This window comes from Rosa rugosa, chromosome 4 (genome assembly GCF_958449725.1).
Source record: "Rosa rugosa chromosome 4, drRosRugo1.1, whole genome shotgun sequence".
NCBI lineage: Eukaryota > Viridiplantae > Streptophyta > Magnoliopsida > Rosales > Rosaceae > Rosa > Rosa rugosa.
The window spans coordinates 54,125,857-54,145,144 of record NC_084823.1 but is presented as its reverse complement, the minus strand read 5'-3'; the positions used below and the strand labels follow the sequence as shown (position 1 = coordinate 54,145,144).

The 19,288-nt window shown below is 41.0% G+C and overlaps 2 protein-coding genes across 4 annotated transcripts; one reads left to right on the top strand and one right to left on the bottom strand.

Moving 5' to 3' along the window:
- The first annotated feature begins 485 nt into the window (after window positions 1–485).
- On the top strand, window positions 486–3,996 carry LOC133706746 (uncharacterized). Of its 3 annotated transcripts, none has more exons than XM_062132286.1 (6): window positions 486–637; window positions 1,067–1,141; window positions 1,305–1,429; window positions 2,242–2,839; window positions 3,279–3,622; window positions 3,716–3,996. In XM_062132286.1, exons 4-6 carry the CDS (start codon window positions 2,249–2,251, stop codon window positions 3,822–3,824), a joined length of 1,044 nt encoding a protein of 347 aa, XP_061988270.1. In that variant the 5' UTR covers window positions 486–637; window positions 1,067–1,141; window positions 1,305–1,429; window positions 2,242–2,248; the 3' UTR covers window positions 3,825–3,996. The 3 variants fall into 3 exon arrangements, with proteins under 3 accessions (XP_061988270.1, XP_061988269.1, XP_061988271.1); XM_062132285.1 differs by having other exon boundaries at window positions 487–637; window positions 966–1,141; XM_062132287.1 differs by lacking the exon at window positions 1,067–1,141 and having other exon boundaries at window positions 489–637.
- A 12,890-nt stretch (window positions 3,997–16,886) lies between these two features.
- Window positions 16,887–18,180, bottom strand: LOC133745737 (dof zinc finger protein DOF5.4). Its single transcript, XM_062173859.1, has one exon. The coding sequence runs from the start codon at window positions 17,985–17,987 to the stop codon at window positions 17,034–17,036; it is 954 nt and encodes a 317-aa protein (XP_062029843.1). The 5' UTR covers window positions 17,988–18,180; the 3' UTR covers window positions 16,887–17,033.
- Window positions 18,181–19,288: the final 1,108 nt, after the last annotated feature.

Sequence of the window (19,288 nt, the reverse complement as noted above, 5' to 3'; positions counted from 1 at the left end):
AGGTTATTTCTAGACATAACTAGTGCAAAGTATAATGAATGATAAATCATTTTACTTCCATTCAATTTTTTATTTGTTTTCACTTTTCAAATTTCAAATACAATGTACTCGATCTTCTATGTATAAATGTTTCCTCTAAGGCTCTAACGGTCTAACCCATAACAATCTCCTTGAAAACCAGGAAAAGAGGAGTGAATGAGAGTCATTCCATTTTTTATTTTTTTCTTTTATGGGTGCTGTAGAGTAATTAAAGATAAATTAAAGGAGATTGCTAAAATTTAGCATGACAGATGGACTGTCCCAAACAGAAATGAAAAGGAGATGCCAAAGGAGACATAACCTAGAAGATTTGTGTTGGCATTTGATGAAGTGACAGTACAGTTACTAAAGCTTCACTAGTACCTCCTTCATGAGTCTTCAATGCTCTGAACTGTCCTTTTATTGCTATCAACCTTCATGGGTCAGTTAGCTTTCTCTACATGCTTTATATAAACTACATCATCCAGACACCCACCCTCTTTGTATTCTCAATCTCTTCTATTTCTTCATACTTAAGACGTGTCTGGGTTTTTCACTGAACATGTAAAGCAGGTGATACTCAAGAACTTGGTTTAGGTTCTTCTGGACTGATAGAGAGGTAACTCATATATCTCCCGAGTAATTTTGTTGGGATTTGGGAAAATGGTGAAATCTGAGTCTGGAATTACTTTTACCTGGTTCATTGAAGACAATGAATTGGCAGAAGAATCATGGTTTTGATCTGATGTGCTTGCTTACCTAAACATAATTATACCACCTAAAACTATAATTATAACCCCAACTGTATTTGACACACACATGTCATCTAATTCCCCAAATTCAACTATTTTCCATGTCATGCTTATGTGAGTTTCTTTGATCGGGTTTGTCACACAATTAAGTCTGTACAAGTTCAATACTTGATGCATTTTTGCTTCTGTGTTCAGATGTTAGACCAAAAACAAAAAAATTCCTAGTTCAGATGTTCTTGGATGCCTTTCATCTCATATTGCAGTCAGAATCATACCCTAAATTCTTATGATTATAGGCCTCTATAGGACACTCCTATTGCAAAATCCAGAGTTTTGGGTATTAATGTTCAGTAAAATCTGCAGTTTCTCTGGTGAGTTTATTTGCTTCTTGTTTTTCCTTCTTTCCAAATTACACCTGTATTATATATGTGGATTCTCAGATGAAACAAGTGTTTAATTGAAGGAAAGAGCTTCATAAGCGCTCAAAGTTTGTATATTTAATTGATCTAAAGCATTATGCTTTTGTTAATGCAGGTCACTTGAGTCAGGGGTTCATAAGTATCTGGATTGTTTTGGCAAGAACAGTCTTAAATGAAGGTCCTATCTCACTTTTCAATTGAAGGAAATCAACCTCCTCCATAAGGATATGCAGCTTCTAGGTACTTGATGCTTCACCGTTTCCAAAAGTCTCTGTCTTTACTCTGTAATTTCAATCCTTATGCAGGAAAATAAAAACTGTGGTTTGAATTGTTAAATTAAACAGACTGAGGGTATCAGATTTGGTTTTAGGGGTTTTGAACAGAAGTAAATAAAATGGTTTGGGGGTTTTATTTGTTTCCTATTTTAAATCCCAATTAAAAGGTATGAGGGGTTCTTGTAACCAAAAAAAAAAAAAAAAAGGTATGAGGTTCAGAGCACCTATTTTTCTTGACTGAAAATTTATTGATTTTCAAATTTGTGATTGGGCTCCATTTGACTTTGGTCAAGGCTCATATCCAATTGGTTTGGAAATTACCATTTTTTCTTTTGTTTCCAAAATGAGTATATGTTCACTTCCTAAATGGTTCTTGTTCCTGGATTGAGAAGTAATGGTGGGATTTGATTTCATGGCTAGATAGCCTGGATTAAAGGATCTAATTTCAATTAAAACATACAAAGGGTGCAATGATTTTTGCAAATTCAAAAAGAACAAAGAGAAAGGAAAATTGGATAAAAAAAAGATAGAACAAAACTGGAGATTCAGAAAGTACAATCCCAAATGATGGTTGTGGAAGATTGTGATACCTCTGAAAACTGGTGAGGAGAATGCTCTACACTTACAGTTTTTCATTTGCATTATGTTTTCTTTTCTGCTGTTGTCTGACATTGAATCATCATATAGTGAAATTGGGATTATTTTACATCCAATTGTTTCTGATTTTGTAGCCAAACAATTTTAATCTTTTCTTCGGTTTGAATACTTGTAAAACAGGGAATCCATGGATGGTCATCCCACTTTGGTTTTCAAGCCTGTTTACAAGTCTTTCAAATTCAAAACCTTTGAAGATATGGAAGGACTGAAGGTAGAAAAGAATACCAGTTTGAAAGACAACAATGTATTCATGGCCAATCCTAAGAGTAAACATCCCGAGGTGGTTCAAAGTCCACATCCAGATGAGAAATGGAAGGCTGCTATTGACCATGACTTACCAGAGTTGGTTGCTTTCCTTCAAGATAGTGGTCACGAGTTTGTTAAGGACATTTGCATCGACAGTGAAGTGCTATCTCAGAATAAATGTTTGGAAGAGAACTGTGATTTGAATCTTAATAGTGTCTCTTGCATGGTAATTAGCTCTGACGCCGAAAGCAGCAGCGAATCAACTGCTGAATCTCAGGACTCATTAGTGTCATTGAATTCAAGTGTGTCGAAACATATATCCGAGCATGTGTGCAAGGACGATGTAAGCAAGCGAAGTGGTTTTGAGGACTTGACAATTGAAGATGGAGAGCATTTTGGGGAAACAGATGATACTTCAAGTGATCATTCAACCAAGAAGACCATATCTGAAACACTGCTTCAAATTAGACAGGTAGATACTAATTCTTGCTTTCCACAGATTATGCTTTTATACACCATTAAAGATATTTCCTTTTTTCGGGAACTTCTTATGTGATAATGTGTAGAATTTAGATATTGAAATGCTGTTTAATTCACCTCGGTGCTTAGCAAATTTAGCTTAAAACACTGCTTCCTGATGTGAAATTGTAAATAATTAAAGTACAATGCTCTTCCTTGAAGAATTAGGAGATTATTAATATCCCCTTTTGCTCCTTTTTCAGATAAGTATGAATCTATGATATTGATTTGCCTTGATATACATTTGTCTGTTCTCCTTAATTTTTCTGCTCGATTTCCAGTGCGTATATATAATTTTAATCCTATTCATATTGGAGATTGCAGATTGGAGAAAGTCATACTTGTATAACTTATTTGGATTAGTTTGTTAAATTTGTGTTCAAATTCTACAGGATCCAACTAAGGCAGTCTTGTCAGATTCAGTGGTAGTATCCTCAACTGAGGCAATTGATGACAATAGGCGGAGCAAAAACTCTCTCAAATCTGCCTTAGAGAATGCAAGAAGAGGGGAGACATTTCCTCCAAGTGTAGAGTGTCATTCTCGGAATTCATCCGAAGATGGGATGTCTGATAATGTAACAGAATCAAGTCAATCACAACATCATCTCTGCAGAGAATCCAGTTCATCAGTTTCAGGGCATTTAGCAATATACTCAGGAGCCATACCAAGTTTTGGTAGCATCTCTTTCCGATCAAACAGCAGCACAACTAGCTCTAGGTCTTTTACTTTTCCAATGTAAGTCTTGCTTGCCCCTCCTGCAAGGTGTTGTTGTTATTTTCTTAGTTGGTAATGGTGTTTGATAGTTCAAAGCTTTTTTCACTTGAACAGATTATCCTCAGAATGGGTCGGCAGTCCAGTGAGAATGGTTGAAGCTGATCGGACACAATTACGAAGGCATCGTCGTTGGGGGGTACGATTTCTGTGTTGTAGCTTCTGAAAACTTTATACATATATTTGTCTTGGTGTATATCCTCGATCAGAGTGTGGATCTTCCACTATAATCAGTCCATATCTGATTTGCCTTTGGTGTATATGCTTTATGACATGCCTTCCAAATTATTTATGTAAACACCAAACTATGACATCATAATAGTAACAAGCTTAGTCCATCTAATTTGTTCAGTTGCAAATGCTGCAAGACTTAAAAATGAAGAGGATGTTATGTCTTACTCCCTTCACTATTTGGATCAAACCTTAGGGTTTCCAAACTTAAAAGGATCTTCTGAATATTTGAGAGCTAAGACAGTAAGAAAAACTATGTTCTGGGCTATTGCCAAGAAGTTGGAGGAAAGCATTTGCAGTGCCACAGGAAGTAAATGGATTTTAGGACATGCTTTTGCAGAAAGACAAATCATATGACAGAACAGACCTTAGAGGGTAAATTGTGGGCTTTTGATAGTCACGTACGAAAAAAAAATTCACCCTATAATGGACAAGTAATCTACTTGAAAATGAAGCATCAGAGGAGGAGATTGTGTGGAAGAAAGTGATTCTTTGTACAAAGGTACGCAATTGGGTTCCTACTGAGACTTGCTGATAATGATATATGAAAATCTTCCATCAGTTTTTTTTTTTTTTTTTTTATGACAAAATAACTTTACAACGAGAAAGAAAAACCACGAGAGACACCCCTTCTCAGCTAATCCAAATAGAATGCTGGGCACACCGAATTCAGTGTCCTAAAATTTGGTTCCATCAGTTTTTAATCCTTTGTCTTTTTCCATACCATAAACTTTTTCCCTATTTTTCCGCTATCAAGGCATCAAGTTATGATTATACCCATCAGCATTCTTAAACAGCCTCAGCAAGCTCCATTGCCAAATGTTTAGTCCAAACTGGAACTGCCCATAATTTGGCAAACAAGTATAAATAGTGCACCAATGGGTTGGTCTAGTGGAAGCATGCTAGACAGCCTAGGCTGTAAGTAGGACAGACGCTGCAGGGCTTTTCCTGGTAATAGAAGGTCCCTGGTTCGAACCCAAACTTGTGAAAAACATCTATTGAGGAGGGGTCATACCCAAGTTGCTTCTGGGCCCCGGAGTGATAGCTCACCCTGCTACCATTTTATTATCCAAAAAAAAAAAGTATAAATGATGCATCTGAATACCAACTGTGAAAAGTCTTCTTCTTCATGATGATGATGATAATGATCCCTCACAGAACAAAAAAAACAAAGACCCACAAACAACCCCATATGACCCCATCTGCCCAACTGTGAGATTGAATCTTAAAATGGAGTAGTCACAATCCATGCCAATCCACCATGGTCCATACTCTATTAAGACCTTAATTGAGGCCTTAATGGCATCCTTAATTAGGCAATGAAGCTTCTTCTAAACTCTAAAGGCCACATCCTCATCTGCCCTAACTAATTGTGGTGGGTTTGGACCAATTTTATTTGCAGTTTGCACATGCCTAGCTAGCAAGCAATGTCTCTCATATACTCTTCTATGTGGCAAGCTGCTGATCAAGTATATACACATTTCTTCCTTGTTTGAAAAAAAAAATGGCCAGTGTCTATTGCCTAAACACCGTATTAAAATAAACAACGAGAGAGCGTCTCGAATATACATATATCATTAGGAAAATGGTATGAAACTCTCCTCATAACACTGATTCTAATCGAGTAAATCATAAGTTAAGCCCAGGGATTTGAATGGTTGATCAGTTATTGAGAAGAAAAAGAAGCAACACCAATAATTGCACTATTTCCAAGATTGAGATTGATTCTGTGAATGAGACCCTGCAGTCCACACAGTCAGATATTATCCAAAACCAAACTTGAAGATGAACATCAAAATCATGAACTGCTTCAAGGATTTTTCTATGGAAGTTATTGCGAACATTTAATTAGCAAGTTGGCATAGGTGTATATATATCAAGCTCAGTTTTTTTGCTTCAGTCTCTCATCTATATCATAATCTCAGATCACGTCAGCTTCATGAATTTCCAAGAACTCACTTTTCAGTTTATTTCGGCTCCTAAAAACATCCTTTTTTCTCAATCATTGAATCATTGATGTGTTTAGCAGACCAAAATATCTTTAATACGTTTAACTTCTCATTTGTTAACTCTGTTATGCATTGTGAAAAATTCTAACTATTTTATACTTTTTTAGATTGTTTCATACATTTATCAAACAAATCAAAAAGGTCTGCCCCGTTTGGTTGTTTCATGCAACAAATATAAACTCATGACTGGTTTCACTAGATAAAGACTACATCACACGCTATGAGTACAATACCTCGGAGTAGAAGAAGCGTATACTAAAATGGATGCTGATTAATGTAATGCTTCAACATTTTGAGTATAGTCACGAATTAGTTATTGTTATATGTGTAAAATGATTAATTTGAAAAAATCTCATATACAAAGTCTTTTACATGCACAAATGGATAAAATAGTTCTAAAAACAACCATCTATTTTTCAATATACCTTTATATATTAAAGCATGTTTTAGAGAAACGGTAATTGAGAGAACTTTCATTGATAATAGGGGCCTCTTTATATAGAGGATTACAATGCATAGAATCCGAATCATATAAGGAAAGGTAATCATACATTGAATAGGAATCACTAAGATTCTTCTAGTTAAACCCTATTACCACTAGGTCAAGTAACCTAGAGTTTGGGCCAGACACATATTCTGGATTTACTTGAACACTCCCCCTTGTGTCGCCCAAACGTGGTGTTTCTCTCGTTGCCTCATTAAAAACCTTGTCAAGTAACAAAAACCTTGTGGGACAAAAATAACCTCGGTCGAAAGGGAAAAAGAGCACAACACACCCTTCACGTTTCGAGACCATACATGTAGACACCTCCCCCTGATGACAACGGTTATGGGAGTTAGGATAACTTCCGCAAACGATGCTATCAACATGTTTCTCGAAAGTGGAATTTAGGCAATGACTTAGTGAGCAAGTCTGCCACACTGTCCTCAGGTTGAACCTAGTTCACTTTGATCTTGAGGAGAGTCTGTTATTGCTGATTATCCTTGGTGTTGTCGCTTTTGATGTAGCCTTGCTTTATCTGTTCAAAACAAGCAGCATTATCTTCATAAATGCTCGTTGGCTCATCTGTGGTAGACTTCAGACCACAATTGTTCGAACATGCGTAATTAAGGATCCAATCCATATTCATTCACGAACCACTTCGTGAAGAGCAATGATCTCTGCATTGTTCGAAGATATAGCGACTATGGTCTGTTCTGTAGACCTCTAAGAAGATATCACGGTCTTTACCCATGGTGAACACTTAACCAGTTTGGGAATGACCTTTGTGTGGGTCAGAGAGATACCCAACATCAGCAAAACCTTCCAAAACACATGTCGTTTTGGGTGGGGATAGTGGACGCAGGTCAGTGTTGGCGGCGTTCCTGGTGTGTGATGGGTCCGAATCCATCATCTCTCTGTAGGGATAGAACAAGCCCATATCAATCGTACATCTCAAGTACCGAAAGATATCTTTTACACCAATCCAATGGCGTCGCGTTGGTGCAAAGCTATATCTAGCTAACAAGTTCACAACATATGAGATGTCCGGTCTTGTGTATTGAGCTAAGTACAATAATGCGCCTATTGTACTTAAGTAAGGCACTCCTGCCTCTAGCACATCTTCGTCATCATCCTTCAGACGAAGAGGATCCTTTTCAGGATCAAGACTACGAACGATCATGGGGGTGCTTGAAGGCTTGACCTTGTCAAAATGCCTAAGCATCTAAACACGATGCTCAAGTTCCAAACCGAGATATAATCGTGTTCTCCCAAGATCCTTCATCTCAAACTTGGATTTCAAGTGTTCAGCAGTTTCCCTTAACTCTTTAAGGGCTTCCAATGAAGATCATGTCCAACATGAACCGCGATAGAATCTGAAACTTGTTATGGAAACGCGCGGGCATATCCCTTCCCAATCAAGTAGTCATCTTAGTGAGCGTTTTAACCTTATTGTAAATGCGCTCCGTGGTCTAGAGCCACTTGACTTGGGTAAATGAAGTCCACCATGAACCATCATGTATATTCCGTATCTAGATCCCCATAGAGATACGTGTTGACCACATTTGTAAGCTGCATGTTCAGTTATTTGGAAACTACCAAACTGACAAGGTAATGGAGTGCAATGACATCCATTACGAGAGAATATGTCTCATCGTAGTCGATTCCAGAGCGTTTTGTGAGAAGCCTTGCGCCATAAGGCGAGATTGCCATCTCTTTTTCTCATCACGTTTTCTAACGAAGACCCATTAGTCAATAGGTTTTATGTCAGGAGGTGTTGGCATCACTGCCTCGAGAACCTTCCTCTTCGTTAAAGATTCCAACTTAACCTGGATCGCATCTTTCCATTTAGGCTAAATTTCTCTACGTTGGCATTCATTCATCAACGGAGCGTGGTTCGATATCATCGGACTCAACAAACTCATGCGCAACGAAATGCACGACTACATCATCAATTATGATGGAGTTTCTATCCCACGTCTCATGTACACTAGTGTAATTTTCAAAGAGCTCTATATTCTCAGGAATAGGTTCTGACGTTGAGGCGTCCCCCAACGATAACCATAACCCGGAATATTCTCATGAGACGGATTTTGAGTCTTGATGATCAAAGGATTGGAATGTGCCAAAGTATCCTTCGAACTCACGGGCCTCCCACCCATCCTAGCTGGGGCCATGGCCTATAACGCCAGAGTGCCACTTTCTTTAGCGTTAGCACCATGCCTACCTCTGTGTAGGGTGGCACTACGTCCTCTCGTAGGGACATCCATCCTTGCAGGCATGTTTGCAGCATATTTATCTGATTTCGTCACTTTAACAGGGATCGAGATGAGACATAGTGGGGACAGGCCACGACATCCTGTCGTTCCTGCTAAACATCTGTGTTCTTATCTCCCCCTAACGACGGGAAGACTGTCTCATCAAAGTGACATCCGCAAATCTAGCGGTAAGGAGATCGCCTTGCAAGGGCATTAAGTGACGGACGATTGTTGGAGTCTCAAATCCAACTGAGTTGCCCATTCGTATGTACGGACCCATTATAGGGTGCTGTGGCGGCGCAATTGGCACATAAATGGCACACTCAAAGATGCGTAAGTACGATACTTGTACCCAGTCACTAGCTATAACGCAGAGGTAGATTGAGTGGCAGTGGGTCGTAGACGAATTAGCATAGCTGCATGCGATATTGCATCACCCCAAGCGGATATAAGGAGATTAGTGCGCATTACCAATGTCTGGACTACCATCGTAGTCGTTTTTGCGAGACCATTTGGGTGTGTACATGGGAATATGATGTCCAACACCAGTCACATTGCAATATCCATCGAAAGTCTTCGATGTAAACTCTCTAACATCGTCAAGTCCAATTGACGAAATAGGATGATTCGGGGAGTGAGCCCGTTGTCATATGATATGTGCTAGAAGTGTAGCATAAGCAGCATTACAAGTGGACAATGGCACAACACGTGACCAGCGTGTTTGCGTGTCAACCAATTTTATGAAATATTTAAGCGTCCGCAAGTTGGTTGAATCAGTCCACAGAATCACCATGGGTTCTATGTAAGAACAGAATGAGTATTTTCATATCATTTGCATAGGATGGTCTCAGTCCCAACTTCCCTAAAGAACAGGCTTTGTAAAACGAGCGAGAGGCATTAGAAACAACCAATGAGGATTTTTGGTTGGGCCTAAGCGTCTGAAACGCTATTTGAAGCAAAGTTGGTGATTGCAACATCACCTGAGGCGTCATCACCATGATGTACGCTATCCATGGTGTCATGGATAGGGACTGTGTCAGCCCTAGGCTGGTGGTGGACGGCGGCGGCGCTAGAGGCAGCGGTTGCGGTCACACTTAGTCCAAGAATCAACCTTTGATTCATGCTTCATTTCGCTCGAGAGAATGGATGTCCATGTGAAGTCTTTTGTAGACGGATCATCATATCATGACTAGGATGATCTATCTTGTCATGACAAAGCCAATATGTGTCTAAATCCAAGAGATCTTCTCTCATAACTTGATTGGATTTAATAGCTCAAATAGTGACATAGAGTCCACTAGAGAGACACATAAACTTATCTAAGATGCGCATTTGTTCGCAATCATTAGAGGTATTGCAAAGGAACTCATTTCCGTTCTCTATATGCGTTTTCGCATGGAATCCGTTGGCTATTCATAGGGTACGATTTGCCCTAAGAACGTAGAGAGTTTCTGTGACAATAATCAAGGTGCCATTTGGCAAGTGGAACTTGGGCTATTCCATGTCCTTGAATTAATATTGATGGCCCAGCCATCATAGTCACAAAATAATATGCTCAGAATCAAAATGGAGTCATAATGAAAAGAACTCAAAATTTTATTCATAAGCCAACAGAGTACATCATTGTCTCTTAACCATTAGGAGAATATAATCCAAATGCTAGCTAATGCAAATTACCCATTGCATCTCTTGGAAAAATAAAGACTTAAACAGAATTGGCGATCTATTGATCCCAGCCAGATTTGTAGTCTTCAACCCTTCACTCTAGATCATCTTCTTGATCTTCTTGTTCCTCATAGTGAGCTTCTCTTGCTTCACAATATACTTTGTAGGTGGTAACAATTTCTTCACGAGCTCTACAAATGTGTGCCCAATGACCGGATACTCCACATCGAGAACATACATCTATTTGCTCAGACTCCATTGATTGAGGCGCCTTGAAAGCGTCATTTAGATGGCTTTTAATGTTGGTGGCGCCACCAACATGGCCAGAGGCGTTGCCTCCCTCTCTCTTTCCACGTTGACCTCTTCAGTTCCGTGTTCGCCTATTTTGGCGGTTACCTTCCCAAGTAGAGCGATTATATGGACCAGAACATCCAGAAGTATCCCTAAGATTAGGGTTTCGCTCTTGGCGCCATCTCTTAAGGGCGCGACTATAATTGGATTCCGGAATATGCTCTATTTCCATGGATCTTGAATTATAGTTCTTCACAAGGATGTGGTCATGCTTTTCAGCGACATTCATGGCTCCAATAAGCTCATGAAACCTTGTGATCCGTTCTGCAGTAACATCGATTCGATAGTTCTTAGCAACCATCAATGCTGAGACGGGGAAGGTAGAGAGAGTCTTCTCAATCAATATCGCATCTGTGATTTCTTTACCACAGAATTCCATTAAGGATTTAATGCGAAGTGCTTCCGAGTTGTAGTCAAGAACTGACTTGAAATCACATAAGCGGAGGCTATGCCATCTCACTTCTAGGTCAGGAAGCAGGGAGTCACGGACGTTGCCAAATCTTTCTTCGAGTGAGACCCACAGCCTTCTGGGGTCTTTTTCATTCGTACACTCGTACTGGAGCGAATCATCCATATGACAAGTCATTAGGATGATGGCTTTCTCCTTAGTTGCCTCTAAGGCTGCTCTATTTGCTTTCAAAGCTTGAGCTTGCTCAACAGTTAGCACGTCCTGGCTAGGCTCGAGAATCGTATCCAGGATTCCATCGGCCTTGAGATGCTGGCGGACATCACGAACCCACCTGTGATATCCAGAGCCAGTTGTTCCCAATGGAGCAAAGTCCAATTTGTTCAGGTTACTCATCCTGAAAGAGAACAAGAAATTAGGGTTAGTTTCGGAGCGAAAAGGCTACCACGAAAACATATAAAAATTTTTAGCGTAGTTGCTTCCAAGAAATTAGGGATTTCTGAGCGTAGTCGCTTCCAAGAAAATCTGATTCCAAGAGATATTGGATTAGATCGAAACAACGATGTATGTGGTCGATCGTTTTCTTCTCAACAAACTCTAAGTTTGGAGGACTCTACAAGCTCCAAGCTTGGAGTGAGCACGAACCCCCACAGTTCGGCTTTTTGGTCTCCCCTATGAAGAAGAAAGGGGGATAGAAGAAGGGAGGTTGCAAGTCCCCGAGAAAAAGAAGAGAAAAAGAGGAAAAACTCAAAAACAGGAACCTATAGTAAAACATACCTCTTAAGATTGCAGAACGTATTTGGTCCTTGTCGTAGGATTGGAGACGAGCTTCAGTCCTAGTGCAAGCAAGCAGACTTTCCGCGGGGGTCCCGGAGTTGCGGAGTTGCGGAATCGCTGAATCGCGGGGTCGCTGAATCGCGAAGTCGCGTAATCGCGGAGTCACTAGGCCGCGGGGTCGAGGAGTCACGAGGCCGCGGAATCGCGGGGTTGAGGGGGGTCGCAGTGTCGCAGGATAGTAGCGGGGTCGCGTGGTAGCGAGGTCGCGGTCGAGCGAACGTGAGAGCAGGCGAGCGCTTGCGGGCGCTGCAGCGGTAGCGAGGCTAACCTGGTAGGGTTAGCATTGAGTTGCAATGCGGGGGCTGCTGCGGGGATGCTGTGAAGCTACTGCGGGGATGCTGCGGGTGCTGTAGAGCTACTGGTGGCACTGATCGCACGGGCGCGTGCTGGGCTGGTTGGCTCAGGGGCGCGCTAGCAAGCTGGCTGTCGCAGGGTCGCGCAGGCGTGCGAGGGGGCAGGCTGTAAGGCTGAGGATTGCAGGGGGCAGACGCTAGCGTGGGCTAGTCGTGTGCGGTGGTTGTGGAGGCAGTGGGCGAGCGTAGGGCTGCTGGGGCAACAAGCACGGGGCTGCGGGGCTAAGGCTTGCGGCAGATTAAGTGAGAAGAGTTTTAGGGTTAGGGTTAGAGCTCGTGCTGATAACGTGTTTTAGAGAAACGGTGATTGAGAGAGAATTGCTGTGTAGTTTCATTGATAATAGGGGCCTCTTTATATAGAGGATTACAATGCATAGAATCTGAATCATACAAGGAAAAGTAATCATACATTGAATAGGAATCTCTAAGATTTTTCTAGTTAAACTCTATTACCACTAGGTCAAGTAACCTAGAGTTTGAGTCAGACACATATTCTGGATTTACTTGAACAAAGCACAATTTATATATTTTTTATTCATCTCAAGTAACATTTGTCTCGAGATGTTTTTCCATTGACCAACATTTGTTGTCTATAGTATCCATTACTTCCATTATATCGTTGTGGAAATGTTATTAAAATTCACATAAACTAAATTAATTAGTAATTACTATTCACAGGTCGTTGTAGTATAGTGGTAAGTATTCCCGCCTGTCACGTGGGTGACCCGGATTGGATCCCGGGCAACAGCGTTTCATATTTTAATTTTCTTCAATATCTCACATATGACATAATATCCTCACATACATGCATTCACTTCATATTCTCCATTTCCATTTTTACAACAGAACATATCCTTACCATTTATATAACAAGAACCCACATAGTTTGTATCATATCCTTTTAACTGCACCGTGACGGAAAATAGACGGAGGTACGACGTTGATAAGAAAAAATGAGTCCATGTATCATTTTTTTTTTTGAAAGAAGACAAAAGCCAATATATTGATCAAAAGCCAGAATGACCCTTACATACCCTTCCGCTGCCATCTAAGACAGACAAGAAGAAGATGTGTTAGTACCCACAGTGGTACATAGAACTAGGTCACTAATTTGACATTGAATACATCATAAACATAGCGGGATCCCCCTTTGGTACTACGCCGGAGGCGCTAGAATAACTAAATAAAATAGAAGGACTTGGCCCTCCCAACCTAACTCGGAAAACAGTAAATCTAGTCGCCTAGAGACCTCAATTGGTGTACAACTAGATACACTGAGAATTAAGTCGACAAGACCAATACCCAATACTAAAACTAGATAGGAAAAAATCCACTAGATTGCCCCATAAAAAGGCCTACAGAAACTAGAAAATAAAACTAATCCAAAATAATAATGGACTAGGGCAGAACCCTAGCCCAAAACTTAAGCCCAGTAAGATCACAAAAGAGATCACTCAGGCTCATCCTCTTGGTTTGGACCAAACCACCAGCTCCTCCCAGACCCGTAGTGCACCACCGTCCGGCCACGCTCCATCCAACCACATCGCCGCGTAACACAATCTGCACCGCCACACCTCCGCGATCCAAACCGTCGGGCCACGCTGCCGCAACCTGCAGCACCACAGAACGCCATCCCCGAGCCAGGCCTCACAATCCCCATCGCCATCGAGCAAGACCCATGGCGCCGTCGATCCAAGAAGCCATCAGCGGGGATCGGAAAAAACTGACCTATGCCGCGCAACCACCTCCTTCGCCCCCATCCCAGCCAAACCATCTGACAAACGGAGAGAATCTCTTAGATGAAGCCTATGGGCAGTAGATCTCCCGTCCGGCAGCGAAACCCAAGGCGGCGGCTAGGCCGGACGTCCGGGCGCCGCCGGATGAGAACATATAGCAAACGGAGAGGCCGCCCTAGGGTTTCTCAGAGAGAGAGAATGCTGGCTTCCAGGTTTAATGTTACTTATTATTGTAGTCCAGGTATCATATTGATAATATTGTAAGTTCATGTATCATTTTAAAAGTCTCCTAAGTGTCCAGACACCGTTGAAGTAAAAAGCTGCCCAAAACTTCAACAACTCGGAGCAAACCCACTTTAACCTCATTACCCATACGTTATTAGTTTTATTAATATCTCACATATAACATAATATCCTCACATACATGGATTCACTTCATATTCTCCATTTCCATTTTTACAACAGAACATATCCTTACCATTTATATAACAAGAACCCACACAGTTTGTAACTTTGTATCATATCCTTTTACACAACTTCCTCATGACAGATTTGAAAATGTGGAACCCTACACACTAAAAACTACCCAAAATTTCAACAACTCGGAGCAAACCCACTTTAACCTCATTACCCATACGTTATTAGTTTTATTAAGAGTGCTTCTAAATGTACCTAGCAAAAATCTAAGTATACCCAGCAACTAATTTAAATTAAAAATATATAATAAACTACCCAAAACTTCAACAGCTTAGAGCAAACCCACTTTAACATTACTCGTACGTTATTAGTTTTATTAAGAGTGCTTATAAATGTATCCAGCAAAAATCTAAGTATACCCAACAACTCATTTAAATTAAAAATATATAATAAACTCAATTAATTTTTCCATTTATGTCCCCATCGTTAAACACCCAGCAAATATTGGATTTTTCTATTCTATACCCAGCAGCAACGTCACAAAGAAATGATTTATGGGAGAGGAGAAGTCATAATTAGTTTCTTCTTGCCTCAATCCGCTAGTGGAATCCATTATTCAATGAATATTACTTCTTGATTTTGGGGTTAGTGACAACAAATCGATTCCATTGAGACGGCTGCTTATTGAAAAAGAGTGAAAGTTGTGAAGATGATTCGCACCTTTCTCAACTCTTGAAGAATTTCTTTTCACTTTAATAATATTTTGCTCCCTTTAGTTATCACTGTATATTTTCTCCCAATTACCCATTTTCACCGGAACATGCATGAATCTCGAAACGTAGAATGCGGTTTATAACTTATGAGAAGAGAAAGGGAGTAAGAAGTTGCTGGGTTTTTTTTTTGTGTGGCATTATTTTGTAAGATGAGGGTATTTTGAAAAATTTATCTGTTTTTAATTAAATATTATTAAATATAAATAATTAATGGATACACCTAAATTTTTAGCGAATACATTTAGAAAAGAGAAAATTTTACAAAGAGTACCCGAATTAAGGCCCATTCTAAACTTTAGTACCCGACTATTCAAAACTATCACATTGGTACCCGATGTTTGAAATCCGACCCAACAATCGTACACGCCGTTACTAACGATGTTAAGTAGCACATTTTGAGGGATATTTTAGTCATTTCATGTCTTAATCCAATTTTTTTTTTAATTAAAAAAATTTATGAGACCAATTTTTTTTGTTTTTTTTTTTTTACATATGATGCAACTGGTCTCATAAATGGGGAGAAAATCAAGGAGAGAGAAACCAAGTTGCAATGAATAAAAAAAAAAATTGGATTAAGACATGAAGTTAGTATATCCCTTAAAATGTGCTACTTAACACCGTTACTAACGGCGTGTACGATTGTTGGGTCGGACTTTAAACATCGGGTACCAATGTGATAGTTTTGAATAATCAGGTACTAAAGTTTAGAATGGGCCTTAGTTCGGGTACTCTTTGTAAAATTTTCCCTTTAGAAAAACCCTTTATTTAACTAACATGTCAGTATGTCACAGTTTACCTCATTACCCCGTAGTCCCGTACGTTATTAGTTTTATAAAATAACGTCACAGTTACCGACAAATTACCATCATCGGAGCTACGAAGGGCACCCTATGACTCGAGTAACTTTTAACAATCCTATGCACTCACCAAAATACGTGAGTTTCATGGGGGAGAGAAGTCAGAGACCCACTTCTTCTTCAGCTCCACTCAGACTGTTTTTACCGAGTCCCCACATTCCCACCCAACCAAACCTAACCGTGGGTCCCAAACCCCACCCCCAGTTTCCACGTCACCATCATCACCACCACCAACATGCACATGTTCATTTGTCCATCTACCCCGTCCAAAAAAAAAAGACTGGGCCCCACCAACCCCCCCCCTCGAGTAGTACTCGTACTTGTCACCCTGACTCTGTAACTGACAAAGACTCGCCCCACGACAAACCGACCTCCCCCCCACTCCCCCAGCGGCCCAGCCCATCACCAATTCCCACGTGTCCCACCCGCCCACTTCCCCATCTTCTCCCGCCATGTGTACTCCCACTCCCGCTTGATCAGTTGATCCTCCGTACAAATAAAATCTCCCCCCCCCCCCCGGCGCGAAAAAATAAATATCTATGATGAGCTGGCAGGCCTTGAGTGCATGCTCAGAAGCCACTAATTACTTAATTAGTGAGTGGATCATACTAGATAAACCAACTAATAACAACGACCACATTTCATGAGCAGAGCAGTGAAGCACTATAATATCATTTTCTCCAAATATATATATATATAATATATATATTTGATTAATTTAAATCCAGATACATTAGAGGCAAAACAAAAACAAAACAAAACAAAAAAAGACTAACGTGAGAGGTAGTTGCAAATGACCCTCACAAAGCCAAAAACACCTTCCAAAATCATCAAATTAAACCAAGAAGAAGAAGAAGAAGAAAAAAAAAATTATACTTAAAAAATTTACATACACAAAGCAAGTCATATTCATGATTTCATATATGAAATTCTCTCAATTTTTTTTTTTTAAACTAAATTTGAGAATTTTCTTAGAGATTGTTAAGAGTGAATTTTTTTTTTTACGGGAGGTAGAGACTGGGAGTGTCTTGATCGGTCCACTGACCCTGACTCCAGTACGCTTGATCAACGGTGTTGGGGAGATCAAACAGACCTTGATCACCGGCCGGCTGCCAATCCAGCGACCCAAACCCTCCTCCTCCTCCGCCGTTGATTTTGGTTTGGAACACTGATAAATCCACCTGAGCCGTCTGATCCAGCATTCCTCCGGTGATGTCCGGCATCTTCAGTTCCTGGTTATTCTGGTTGTGTTGCTGCTCCCACTGGTTTTGCTGCACCTGATTTAGATGACCGGCCGGCGGTTGGTTTGGCCTGAACGGCGAGACGGAAATGTCGTTAATGTTGGTGAAACCGAACGGCACGTCGTTCGAGGAGGCCGTGATCAAGCTCGTGAAGCTCCCAATATCCGAGAACATTCCAATTTCCGTGGCGCTCTGTTCGAGCATGGTGGCTCCAGCCGCCTCGAAATTCGTGTTTGGGGAAACGAAGAATTTGGACTCGGGACGAGGAATGTTGAGAAGATTGGAAGCCGAGGACGTCGAAGACGGCGCCGAGACCGCCTCCGTCGCCGTTGCGGTGGCCGTGTTCGTGAGGCTCGAGCTCTCGCTGCTGGAATTGGAGCTGGCTCTGCGCTCGCTGTTCGGCTGCTGCGGCGGCGAGGCCGGCGATGAAGAAGAAGAAGACTTCGGCTTGGAACGCTTCGTTTTCCGGCAGCCTCCGCCGACGGGGACGTTGCGGAGGACGCCGCCTTTGGTCCAGTAGCGGCGGCAGCTCTTGCAGAAGTGGCGCGGCTGAGAGAGGTTGTAGTTATTGTAGTAGCAGAACTTGGTGTTGAGCGAATCGCACCTAGGGCACTTCAAGGCCTGGTGGTTCTGGTTGTGGTGCGGCCGTAGCCTCCGGTCTCCGCCTCCGGCGCTGCCAAAGAACCTCCCTCCGATCGACTGAATGTCTTGCATTTCAAGCAAAGAATCCGATTTGAATTACTATTTACCAGAGAATTTGTTTGTAAAATTTCCGACTTTTGCCGAAATCTAAACTCACATTTGCATCAATTGAATCTCCATCTAGTGAGTGAGAGATAGAGAGAGAGAGGAAGTGTGGAGAAATTTTGGAGAAGAAGGAAATGGAATGGAGGAGGCTCTAAACTAAAGTGAAAACACCGACAAATATCTTCCGATATTATTTTTTTTTTTTTTTTTTTGCATTTTGCGAATTACGAAATTCGCCCCCACGTCACACGGAAATGACAGTACCACACTGACGGGTGTTCAGGCTCCGCAAAGACGAAACTACCCTCGCCCACAGTTCTGCAGCGACTTGAAAGCGGGAAGAGGATCCGAGGATCGGGGCCGTTGGTGGACGGAGGAGGGGGTGGTATCGTCACTCGAGTGTCTACTTGTTTGTCGGCCACCCCTGTTCCATCGGGTGGGGTGGTGAGTGGAGGAGAGAGCGCCACGTAGCGGGTTATAATTGGTGATGTATCTGACGCGATGTTGTCTGTTGAGGGAGAAAGTCTTGCGTACGGCAGACGTAAAGTACACGTGGTACGGGCTGACCAATCAGACCCTTAGCAGGGGGTATTTTGGGTATTTCACCTTTAAAAATCAGGGACATTTTCGGAATGAAGTAAAAGTTTTGTGGGTTATGATTGGGCAGCCGCACGGCCACGTGGTGCGGCTGCCGTACGCAAGAATTGGTGTACGGTATGACACGGGTACACCGTTTTACATAATTTGCATGCAACGTTAATTAACCTAACAATCTCCGATCACGTATCAAATCAAGATTACCATGCTCATTTTCTTTGGTTTAGAGTTTAGACTTTAGAATCCACTTGGACGAAGAACGAAGAACGAAGAAGGAATCTAATCTTTGCATCAAGATTTCATAGATTCAAGTGCCTTGAATCTGGTCATTTTGGATACAATCATTTGATATTTTTTGGCTGGAACTAATGTAGTCCAACAATTGCTGTCAAGAACTTAGGGTTTAGGGAAATAAATTGTAAGCTTGATTTTGCATAGGAGAGGATGAAAACCCAAGAAACTCCATCACGAAAAATCAACCCAAGCGCATCTGATTAAAGTTCAACTAATTCTCTTCTATGCAAAAACAAGCTTATAATTAAGCTTACACTTTTCTTCAACAATCAAATTTAGAAAGAAGAAGAGAAAATGAATATGAATAGACAAGAATCAGGAAGAAACCTGTACTGCTTCAATAATTTTTTTTATTTATTTATTAAAAAATTAAACTG

Excerpts from the sequence above, each read along its gene's own strand:
- LOC133706746 (XM_062132286.1), top strand. The coding sequence starts at position 2,249 with ATGGATGGTCATCCCACTTTGGTTTTCAAGCCTGTTTACAAGTCTTTC. Across the intron at positions 2,840-3,278 it reads CACTGCTTCAAATTAGACAG|GATCCAACTAAGGCAGTCTT; the intron begins GTAGATACTAAT and ends CAAATTCTACAG. Across the intron at positions 3,623-3,715 it reads AGGTCTTTTACTTTTCCAAT|ATTATCCTCAGAATGGGTCG; the intron begins GTAAGTCTTGCT and ends TCACTTGAACAG.
- LOC133745737 (XM_062173859.1), bottom strand. The coding sequence starts at position 17,987 with ATGCAAGACATTCAGTCGATCGGAGGGAGGTTCTTTGGCAGCGCCGGA.